Here is a 12,252-nt window from a genome sequence, read left to right as displayed (position 1 = left end):
CAGCTTTTTTTGCTTTTTATACAAAAATTTTTGAAGTGAAAACTTTCTTTTGTCTGTCAGTTTATTTTAGAAGTTGGTTTCCATTAACTGTAAATATTTTGATTTTTAATTTTTTGAATTTTGTTTTTTTTTTTGGTACATATTTTATTAGTTTAGGTATTGAACACAATTTGTATAGGCTTCTTGTTAGAAAAAAAACAACTTAAACTTTAAGAGAAAAAATGTTCCTGATATCATAAAATGCACACCTCACAAATATATACATTTGAAAAACTTGACCCCCAGAAAATAACTATGAATGTTCAAAGGTTACCTAAGGTACTTGTCTGTAATTAGAAATTAGAATGGGCAACTGGTATTGCTTTAATGACCTCACCCCATTAAAAGGCAACGCGTGGGTACTCAGAATACTTGTTCCATTGGAGGGTTGTTCGCTTAAAAGTTCATAGGTTAACCCGGAAAGAGTCACTGAATCAGCATCAGTTGATCTGAAAAGAAACATTGCCGTTAGTATCAGGAAAAGTTCATTAATGTTCCGAGTCAGCCTATAAACTATTCAGCCCCCACCCCCTTCCTCCACCATTAACGAATTTCTGATATTATTGATTATATAGATTATATGTCACAATAACAAAGTATTTATTTGACTGGTATAATAGTTATATTTCTAGATTATAATATGTTATGTTATTGCAATAACAATTATTTTGATCTTGTAATTACTTTTATGTATAGTCTTTTCATGAGCCCATGTGAGATCCATAAACGACGCTCTTCTCGTGATAGTACAAGAACTACTGATTGTAAAGAGTTAACCGGAAATAATGCAGCTTCCGCAAGAGAATTCATAACCAACCTAACACCAGACCAAAATAACATAATAATATGTTATCTACCCTTACAAGATGTCGGCATTTCTAACTAATATACCGTTTAGTATAATGCTTAGTTTTTACGGAATGGAATTCGACTTTCATCATTATTTATATTATCAATATCAACACTTTCCGAATCCGTTGGCCAGTCGTCTTCAGATGGCAAAAATTCGCCCTCAGAGTCACTATCAGCGTAGATATGGGTTATAACAGTTTCAACTTTCAATTTTCTAGCCATTCTATGGCCGTTTTACATCAAAATACAACCATTTTCAATCGAAAGTTGATCGAAATACATGACAGCGAAATTGTTTACATTAGAGTCGTGAATTTCGTATCTATCTATATAGTACCGTGGCCCATTGGGGACATTTGCATTTTTTTTTTTTTTTCGACGTTTCTCAGTGGTTTGAGAGCAGAAGAACTGCAGAAAACATTTTTTTTTATTTTTCGACGTTTCTCAGTGGTTTGAGAGCAGAAGAACTGCAGAAAACAGTAATTGAAATTGTGATAATTCGAGAAACCGACAAAAAATAGAAAGAATGGAGGGAAACAGAGAAACTTTAATTAGAAAGATGACACAAAATACATAAAAATCATAAAAATTCATAAAAACAATAATTAATCAAAATCGTAAAAATAGTTAAAACATGAAAAATTAAATTTTCCAAAATATTATGTAAAACACAAATAATTCAAAATGAAATCGCAAAAATTAATTACCACCGCGGTTGAAATTATTTTTTGTGATTTCACTTAATTTTTCGTGTTTTTCATAAAATTTGTTTACAAGCAATTCACATGTCACGTGATCGATTGGTAAGTCTCACTTTTAATTGTCAGCCATATGTTTTGTTTTGTAATTTATTAATTTTTTGGTTCAACATGGAATCTTCCAGATATTCACCTATTTCTAATGTGTCCATGGACAATAGATATGATTTAATTGATTATTACTTCAATTTAGGATTTACCTATAATGAAATAACCATAGTTTTGAGGGTAAAGCATGATATTGAAGTCAGTGTTTAAAAAGACTTCTCCAATCTTTACAACTTTTTAGGAGGAGAAATAAGGACAGTTTGGAGACAGTAATTAATGTTATTGAGAACGAACTACAAGGATGTGCCCAGAACGTTGGCTACCGAACAATGTATCGCCGCATAACACAGATACTCGGGATAAATACTGACAGGGAAACTGTAAGATGCATTTTATCTTCGTTGGACCCAGAAGGGGTACAAATGAAGAAGCAGAAAAGGCTCAGAAGAAGAGATGTGAAGGGGCCGAATTACATATGGCATTTAGACGGGTGGGATAAATTAAAACCTTTTGGGTTTAGTGTCCATGGATGTATCGATGGTTTTTTCCCGTAAGATTATTTGGCTTCAAGTGTCTTCGTCTAATAAAGATCCAGGTGGTGTTTGTTTCAATTTTGCCTCCGCTGTAAGATCATTAAATCTCCAGGAGGTAAACCAGATATCTTATATGACTGCCCAGAATTAACTGGACATGGGAATTATCTACGACCTTTGAATGTGGAAGAATTAACCTCTCATTAACCAAAAACGTTTCCGATTGTGATCCAGTGTATGAAGAACTTTTCAGTTTAATAATGACAGATGCTAATCTTCGCATGCCAACGTCCATTAAAGAGGCTGATGACATTTTCGTTTATATACTAGACACTTTTGAACATGACATGTGAGTTTGTGTGCCTGTTTAGATTAAAGAGCTAAAGTCTGTTTTTGTTTTATTTAACTCAACTACGATTTATTCTCTGTCGAATGTAGTTCAAATTCCAGAACATGCTCACCCCCCCCCCCCCCTCCCTTTCCTGTTAACACTGTAGAGGACACAATTCTTGATGGATTTTGACAAAACTTGGTGTGAATGTTCGTTATCACCCAAGGATGAACCCTATTGCAAATCAACAAAATCGTAAAATATTTAGTATGAATTGTTGCCCTTATTCTTGAAAACGCGTTCAATTTTTAGCTGGTTAACACTCTAGAGGACATAATTCTTGATGGATTTTGACAAAACTTGGTGTGAATGTTCTTTATCACCCAAGGATGAACCCTATTGAAAATCAGCAAAATCGTAAAATATTTAGTATGAATTATTGCCCTTGTTAATTTTATGTATGAATTCCTTAAAATGTAACTGTTTTCTCACATTTAATAATGAAATCTTTGCCCGAATATCCTATCCTTTAACTGTATTTTTTTAAATTGGTAGCCCGACTTGTATATTACAGTTTTCCGATTTAAACACGAGTAATGCTTGTCTCAGATCAATGGAAATGCAGTTGTTGGACTGTATATTCTCAAAAAATTCTTGGGAAAGCCCCCCCCCCCCCCCCGCATAAAATCTTTTGGCAAAATCGCACATTCGTTGCTCAGGTATAGCACAGTTTTCCGATTTAAACACTATTAATGCTCGTCTCAGATAGTTGGAAATACCATTGCCGGGCTTGAGAATTCTCAAAAATTTTCCGACTCCCCTTGATTAATCAATTAAAAATATTTCAAAACTCTCAAGGCGGGTAGTATTATGTGTTCTAGAACGAGTGAAAATACTCTGCCAATAACAACGGTAGTTCTCACGAATAGAAAACTCTCATAACTAGGTCAGAAATTCGGGCAACCTCAGATATTTCGCCCCCCCTCGGACGGAAACCTGGCTCCGCCACTGATTACACGTGCAGAAATTTAACCATATCAGCATATATAGAGATCAAAGCGATAAAAACTGCTTGCTCCTAAATTAAGGTCATTATTTGTTAGGCAGCCACCAAGTTAACAGACATGAAACGTTCTATAGAGGAGGTAATGTTGAAACATTTCTACATAACTCTTGTTTGCAATTTGCAACCGTCATAATTTATTTGATTTTATTCATATATTCATTTATTTTGTGTATGTTTGTATGGAGTAAAAAAAAGGTTTTTCTGGTTCGATCTCATTCTTCCTCCATGGTCTCAAGTGATGTTTTAGCAGTAAGTTCTGACCACTTTTTGTTAAATGGTACTTATATATGCATATAGAGCAAATTTTGTGTTAGAACTGAGTATAATGAATACCGATTTTGTCAAAGATTCATACAGACAGGAAATCTTTCTCTAAATTAATACAAATATTTTTTTTTCTTAATGAAGATTTGTGGTTTCCTAAGGAGTATTGGTGTAGACAACGCCACAATATTGAGATTTCGACAAAATAGGGTAAGCTTGCAGGAATGTACTAAAAGGGAAAATTAAATTGAGTGATGGGGGTTCAGATAACTAGCTTATCAAAGAGATTGAGATATCGATAGCAATATCGATATGAGGTTATGAGACTTCTCACCATTTAATTGTATTAATTAAATAACAGGTCCAGGGTCATAACAAACATAAATATTACAGAAACATAATCCGTGTACTCATTCAATGTAGAACATCTATGAGGGCTAGGCTATAAGATCTGATGGTTTGCAAAATATCTTTTTTTTTATAGCAGCTATAGACAAGTATATTATGGTGGCATAAGATATTATTTTCTGTGTTACTAGAAGTTTAACTCTTTATGTAAGCTTGTCGGTAATGTTTTCGGTTTCAATAAAATTTCACTCCAAGATGTAAACCGTGTTTAAAATACTTTTAGGCTCACGCCCATTAATTGTATGTCTTGTTATTTCAACAGGTGGATTCAATAGCTGTGGAGATATTTCAGAATACAGATTTGTTAGAACTTGGACTTCATGCAATGGCAGATATAGCAAAGCTGAGACATTTTTGCCAAATAAATGATGATTCTTCACCTAACGATTCCAATCAGTTTTCTGAAAGATCGACAGAGAGACGAAGGCGACTCCTAGAAATGATAAGAATGAAAGAAAACAAAAGTGGCAAAGCGGATAAAGGATCTGGACCAGGACGACCTAAGAAAACGACTAGGGCTCTGAATATTGGATTCAGAATATTTACAGAAACTGAGAGGGATGTTGAGGGGTGCCGAATCGCTAGGACGGTGAAAGCGCCTCTGGGTGATAAAAATTCATAGTAATGGAATATAACCATGATTCCACTTATGAGGAAATACGATCTGGAACTGTTGAAGCTTTTTTTAAAAATGGTATGAATCCGGTGGTTGGCAACATATCTCAATTTGCATGCGAAATTGTGAACGGCAGAAATGAATGTATTGAAGATGCCGTTTCTTGTGATTTTACATTGGATGCTTACATAACGGAAAAAAGAATACCAGGAGCTATTAGATTTTACCGTCTTTGTTCTCCTATAGACATGTGCGCCAGTAGTGATGAAAGCACTGGTAGGTATGATAAATGCCAGGTTTTGCCACTGTTTGTTTTCTGGTGTTATAAAAAGGTTTAAATGAAACAGTTATATTGCATGAGAATAATCCGACGCGATAATAATGCATTGTCATTTATTTGATCGTTTCGATATTTATATTATTTCATCGAATTCATTATCGGTCTTTCTACTACTACTGTACTATTACCAAATTCTCCGCGTATATTTTAAAACTATAAAGTAGTGCTGTATAATTGTACTGAAATTGTTTCAGGTGTTTTAATAGAGCGTTTCTTGTTTTTACCTCAGTCGAATGTCTATTGTACATTATTGTGGATCATGTGGCCAAGGGAACCTCTAGAAACTTCTTGAAAAAACATCTAGTAACTCTGAAATTTTATAAACTTACATAAACTTCCATAGAAATAAACAAACAAACAAAATTCTGATTTATATATATATATATATATATATATATATATATATATATATATATATATATTATAAATAGGCTTGATCATATTTTTAGTAAATAGATTATGTATATTGATAAGAACCGACACTTGGAATTCATTGCTTAAAATCTTGGAAATAATTGCGAATTCAATGCTCCCAGGTACATGTAATCATTTCAATTATTTGTGATTTGTACCTTTTCAGACTCTAATATCGAGGAATTACCAGTTTTTGAACATTTAACCCCAAGCAGGGAAGTCATGATACGCCGAAGTGCCCCATCCCGCCGTATGGAAGTTTTGCAAACTCCAAAAAGTACAGAACATGGAACCATGTTCATCTTCTTCTTCAAGGGATCGAAATACAGCGGAAAGGTAGTACGACTTCAGTACAGTAAATTAGAAGAATAAAATGAAAAAATGTCCTTTTCTATAATTACATCTTTTGATCTTACTCGTCATCTGTAAACCAAAATTTTGTGATTTGTTACTAACCATGCAGGCTACTATTGGGAATTTTATAAAATGCCTATATTTAAATTGGCATTTCTTTACTTTGGTTGGATTATATTTGTATCAGATGTTGCTGTCACTGTATTGCGTTCACTGAAAAGATTACAATTTTTGCAAAATTAGCATGTGCGTTTTTAATACAATAATATTCTTATTGACTTAAGAGCTGGTACAATTTGTTCTTGTTCACATTTGCTTTACCATGTTGTGCTCAATCTACTAATTCGGAGTAAAAATTTGTCGTATTATAGCAAACTATTAGGCCTTTAAGTTATGCCTGTTATTTTGGCATATTTCAACGCTTTGTTTGACTTTGCAGGGAATATGCGGATTTGATATCTTATTCTGATGACGAAGACGAAATGCAAGCAGCTATCCAAGCTAGCTTATTAGAAACGCCACCTACTTGTAATAGGTAAATGTAAATTGTTGATACCTTTGGATTTCGACAAAATTTTGTATGATAATACATATTCTTAAACAAGTCCAAAACTTTGAAATAATCAATTAAATTATATGAGTTATTCTAATTGCTTGCCGTGCCTGATTGGCTCTGATGTTCAGCACTCCAGAACAATCTTTTCAAAACATTTCGTCGAAATTTGGTTCTAGGATGCATATTCGAAAAACGATAGCTAGTAAGGTAATTGGAAATGAAAAGTGTTCTTTCCTGCTTTTATGTTTGTTCGTATTTTTTTTTATTTTTAGTATGAGTTCATCCGATGTTGTGAAGAAGATTCAAGGATACGTCAACACAGAGAAAAATCCTACACATATTAATGTGGTAAGAGGAAGGGTGTTGGATGGAGCATCCAGAGCTATAAAGAGATCATCGTTTGATCCATGTGCACCCATTTGTCTAAAGTTTATGGACGATGTTGGAATTTCCGAAGGGGCCGTAGACGAAGGTGGTCCCAAAAGAGAATTCTTTACATTAGCCATGCGTGAAATTAGTGAAAGTAATATGTTTTGTGGGGACGACGGCGATAAATTTATTGTACCAAATCAAACAGGTATCATTATTTTTATGATCCCATTTTCAGATTTCAGATTCGCTATTGGAAGACTTTCATTTATGCAACAGCACATTTAGTAATTGTCCTTGATACGATGGTTTGTGTGTTTTCTTAATACAAGTGTTGACCCTTTTTAAATTAATTACGCTTATAACACATAGAAAGGGAAGTAAAATATCAGCATCTAATTAATGGCTCAGTTTATGGAGAGATTTTTGGTGATAGTGTTAATTGGTATTAGTTTAAAAAAAACCAGTTACATACCCGGTCTTGCTAAGCCCACATTTTAAAATAAATTTAATGTTTGTGTGTGTATCTATGGTGATTGAATAATTTTATCCGTTATATAAGGAATTCATACCACAAATCACGCTCACTATCTCATTGTCACTCTGTACTTACAGTTTTTAAGCCCTAATATTATATTTTGTTGATAATATCATCTGATCATTTCCAAGGGAACTGAATATGGTCACTATCCACTCTACATGTTTAATTGATTTATCTGAATTTTCCATTAAAAAAGAAGATCCCCGTAATTTATTTTGTTGATAAAGCTTTGAGCTGATGATTCCTCTATTTTGCTACTGTTTCCTTCTATCACATTTTTTTTTAGCAATGGACAAAGATTTGTATTATGTATCGGGTACTTTAATTTCCTTGTCATTGGCGAATGGTGGTTGTGCCCCACATTTTTGTCCAATAAAATGTATGATTGGTTAGCTTATGGATATTTCCGAGTAGTAGCTTCTCTTAATATTGATGATGTACCGAAAGGGACAGATATTCGGACTAACTTAGATCGTGTAAGTAAGTTAATGATATTCATAAAACCCCAATTAATCACAATGTATTCTCGATGACTTGTTTAGATGATCATGAAAAGTTGATTAGATATTTTGACTTCTGCTCTTGGGACAAAAAGAATATTCACAATAGATTGTGGAAACATGTGTTTTTCTTTAAAGAGCATTGGTTTAGATTAATTTGAACATGCTAAGCTCTATGACAAAGCTTAAAAGCTCATGACGAGTCAAAATTCCATGAACAAAGAAAATAAATATACCATTATATTCTTGTCTATTTCCACCATGAAGAATTTAAACCCAGATATTTACAGATATATTCTTCTTTGAATGATTACATAAAGTTTCTCTAACATTTATGTTTTCTTGGGACCCAGATCTAACAGTCCTTTAAGTTTTTATGGCTACTGCGTGGATGTATTTCAAATCTTAATTTGTACTTTTTATAAATATTATGGTTAATATTTTACAGATAAATGATTCCAAAAACATTGAAGAATTAATTGATAAAGTATCAGATATATCCAATTTCAATGAATTAGCCGGATGTACCATTCCAATAAAGAAGATGGAAGATAAGGAAAAGATAATATCGTCATGTGTGAAGTTTTATAAACTCGATCGTGCTCAGTCTGCAATGACAAGGTACGTTCTTATTGCAGAATGAGTTTTTTTTAATATCCAATTTCATCCAGCTCACATATTATTAAAGAAACTTTTAAGAGCATTCCCTTTTAGAAGTTAGGAAGATGAAATAAGACGTAACCTAAATATGTCGCCTTTTTATAGTGAAACAGTGATATTTTCTGTTTTGCTATGAATCTAAGTCTTCTGCATTGAATAATCACTTGGAATAAGTTTTCTGTAACATTTATGTTTCTATGTGACATGTTACAGAACCTGTCCATTAAATACTTAGCATACTTGATAGGTCGAAGGATTTTAATCTGTTACTTGTATTATTATCATTTTTAAAATTTGGCAGGTTGATTTTTTCAGATTCATCGATGGACTAACAACACTCAATGTGTTAAATGTGATAAAAGATAACCCATATTCATGTGTTCCACTCTTTTGTAAACCCAGGGAAGCTATAACTCTGATACAATTTCAAGATTTTATTTTATTTATTTATTTATTTATTTATTTATTTATTTATTTATTTATTTACTTAATGTCTCTCCCATCTATTTATTTATTTATTTCAGATGGCGCATCGAAATTAGAGTTCAGAGACATTTTGATGTTTGCTACTGGGTCAGAATCAGTACCCCCTTGTGGTTTTGAAACAAAACCAACTTTGGAATTTCTTAGAGGAGGAAAAAGATATCCAACAGCAAACATATGCGCATGCATTTTAAGACTTTCGACAATGTATGACGAATATTCAGAATTCAAAGACAGTTTTGAGTTTGGAATTCTAAATGCCATAGGTTTTGGTGTTGCATAATACCTTATCACAAAATACTGTGCTTTAATTAGTTTTCTCTAAGTACATTTAGGATTGAATTATAGATTCATACATTTACCCAAGTCTTCATAAAGTTGATATAAATAGTGGTCAGCAAAATATCTGTCAATCAAGTACAAAAATATATTGGAGTAAAATCTTAAATTCAATATTCAATTATCTTTATTCATTTTTATTTCTTCTATTGTTTGTCTTTGAGAAATGGTTGATGAACCTTTATATTCGGTAGATTTGTTTATATCTTTCTTTCTTTTTTTAAATCATTAAGGAATGATTTCATTATTTGGATGATTTGAATACACTTCGTTATATTTCCTACATTTGATGTTAGACTTGAGGGCTGACTCAATTAAATTCTGATAACCCCTTATTTAATTTAAGCTAATCAGAAATTAACGTCTGACTAGAAACGGTATTCTTGAAGCTCGAATCAGCTCATCGTTGATTAAAAATTGTTTTTGATATCTGATTAAAATGCTCTTAAAACATTAATATTATTTTCACTTTAGTCATGGTTTAACTTAAAGGGCCAGTCCCTGTATTTTTTGTTTTGTTGCGCCTTACTATTTTCATTTTAGCACCAACTGTTCAATTATATAAGAGAAGTTGATGTTTTCATTAAAAATGTTTCGTAAGAATTATTATTTGACTATTCTTGTCAAAATTAAAAAAATATGAATTGCGCCCGTACACAAAATCACGAAATTTTCGCCCAAATAATTGCTAAAGCTTCACGATGTATAGTAGAATAATTTATTTCAGTTTTTGAAAGTTTCTTAGATGCATAAATAATTGGATGTTCTAATCCAGTGTCGTCAGCTTGAAGCAAAACACCTGCTAAACCAGTTTGACTCGCATCGGTTTGCACAATGAGCACATTGGCACTATCACCGAAATCAGGATGAGCCAGTAATGGTTCTGACATTGAGCAAGATTTCAGGCGTTTAATAGGGGTTTCACATGCCTCAGTCCACTTATATTGTTTATGAGCAACAATATTACTTTAAAGGTAAAACACGATCTGAATAGTTAGGAATAAAACACATAAAATATCCACATAATCCAATAAAGGAACGAACTTCCTCCCAAGTAGTTGGAGTAGGATAATTCTTAATAGCTTGTAAACCTTTATCACCAGGAATAATGCCATCTTCTGAAAATTTAAAACCTAGATAATTTACAGAGTCCATGAAGAAATGACATTTTTCTGGTTTTAAAGTTAAACCAGCTTTACGAAAACAATCTAATACTTGTTCTAATATAAGCAAATGGTTATATGTTGAGGTATGAATAAGACAATCATCTAGATATATCAATATATGATTAAAATTTAAACCACCTAAAACAAGATGCATAATTTTCTGAAATGAAGAGGAGCTACTTTCAAACCAAAACATAATCTTGTAAATTGATAAACCCCTGAGGATGTTTGAAGACCTGTTAAAATACGACTTTCCTCAGATAATGGAATTTGATTGAAAGCAGAACACATATCAATAACACTAAAATACTTTAAGTTGCATCATGGCTTCTGTAGATGTTGGTAATGGAAATGTTTCATCAGTTAACTGATTATTTAATGATCTAAAATCTAAACAAAATCTAAGGGAGCCATCACGCTTCTTAGCTAATACTATGGGTGACAAAACATTTGTATCACTACGTTCAATAACATTTGAGTCTAACATCGACTGAACTTGAGATTCTGTCTCCTGATTGATTTTTGGATTTGGCATTAGACGACGACCACGTACTTTAGACAAATCAGCTACTAGCTTTAATTCGTAAGAATGTTTCCTAGCACAGCCTAAACCTGTAAACACATCCGGTTTATAATTATCTAACAAACCAAGTAGTTTGGTTTTATATGAAGTATTAATTGGACAAATATTCCAAGATTTTTTCTCAATACTATAATAGAATCCATTTCTGAAGTAGAACTTATTGTTAATGCAGTTGCAAACGCAACTTGTTGAGAAGCATACACAGTTTTACTAGTGGAATTAGGGTTCATAAGCAATACAAAAGGAGTTGGGGACACATCGTCCAACAAACAATCCAGATTTGTCTTCAAATGCATTCAAACGTTCAACCAGCAATCCAGAATCAGACAGTGAAGGATGTGATACTTGAACGCGCAATATTTTTTGAGACCGGGGTGGTACAACTGTGGTTCTAACAGCTCGTACTTCTGAAACAAATTCAGAATTTTCAACTAGAAGTCTGGCTGGCTGGAGAAATAGTCACTTTTTGAAATTTCGAAATAATATCCCAACCAATAAGGAAAATATCCTCTTCTGAATCTATAATATGAATTCGTACAGGAACTGTATGTTCATCTATCTGTACAAAAGTGTTTATAATACCTAAAGTTGAAATCTGTTCACCAGAAGGACCTGTCAATACTGAACTACAGGATTCAATATCATAACCACCAGGAAAAGCCTTCTGCATATTTGGAACAGTAGTGCAAGTTACAGCTGCACCAGAGTCAACAGTTGCAGAGCTTGTTAATTTTCCTACAGTAACATCTTTGGTTGGACATGTCTGGTTAAAATTTACATGATGCACATACTAAATATTTTACTATTTTGCTGATTTTCAATAGGGTTCGTCCTTGGGTGATAAAGAACATTCACACCAAGTTTTGTCAAAATCCATCAAGAATTATGTCCTCTAGAGTGTTAACCAGCTAAAAATTGAACGCAATAATTCATACTAAATATTTTACGATTTTGCTGATTTGCAATAGGGTTCGCAATTTTAAATTACACCTTTACAACTTGTAATTACAACTTTAAAATAAAAAATATTAT

The 12,252-nt window shown here is 32.8% G+C and overlaps 3 protein-coding genes across 3 annotated transcripts; all 3 read left to right on the top strand.

Moving 5' to 3' along the window:
• Window positions 1-3,685: 3,685 nt before the first annotated feature.
• Window positions 3,686-6,041, top strand: LOTGIDRAFT_153395 (hypothetical protein; the record flags this gene model as incomplete). The annotated part of the gene is made up of 5 exons (XM_009057293.1): window positions 3,686-3,706; window positions 4,036-4,101; window positions 4,562-4,904; window positions 5,069-5,191; window positions 5,836-6,041. 5 exons carry the CDS (start codon window positions 3,686-3,688, stop codon window positions 6,039-6,041), a joined length of 759 nt encoding a protein of 252 aa, XP_009055541.1.
• A 464-nt stretch (window positions 6,042-6,505) lies between these two features.
• On the top strand, window positions 6,506-7,236 carry LOTGIDRAFT_153394 (hypothetical protein; the record flags this gene model as incomplete). Its single annotated transcript, XM_009057292.1, has 3 exons — window positions 6,506-6,558; window positions 6,852-7,156; window positions 7,187-7,236. 3 exons carry the CDS (start codon window positions 6,506-6,508, stop codon window positions 7,234-7,236), a joined length of 408 nt encoding a protein of 135 aa, XP_009055540.1.
• A 630-nt stretch (window positions 7,237-7,866) lies between these two features.
• LOTGIDRAFT_153393 (hypothetical protein) lies at window positions 7,867-9,252 on the top strand (the record flags this gene model as incomplete). The annotated part of the gene is made up of 3 exons (XM_009057291.1): window positions 7,867-7,965; window positions 8,438-8,610; window positions 9,174-9,252. The coding sequence occupies 3 exons, from the start codon at window positions 7,867-7,869 to the stop codon at window positions 9,250-9,252; spliced, it is 351 nt and encodes a 116-aa protein (XP_009055539.1).
• Between the last annotated feature and the right edge of the window lie 3,000 nt (window positions 9,253-12,252).

The sequence above is a fragment of the Lottia gigantea genome (genome assembly GCF_000327385.1).
Source record: "Lottia gigantea unplaced genomic scaffold LOTGIsca_3, whole genome shotgun sequence".
Taxonomy (NCBI): domain Eukaryota; kingdom Metazoa; phylum Mollusca; class Gastropoda; family Lottiidae; genus Lottia; species Lottia gigantea.
The sequence above is the reverse complement of the archived record's forward strand: the minus strand, read 5'-3'. Positions and strand labels throughout refer to the sequence as shown.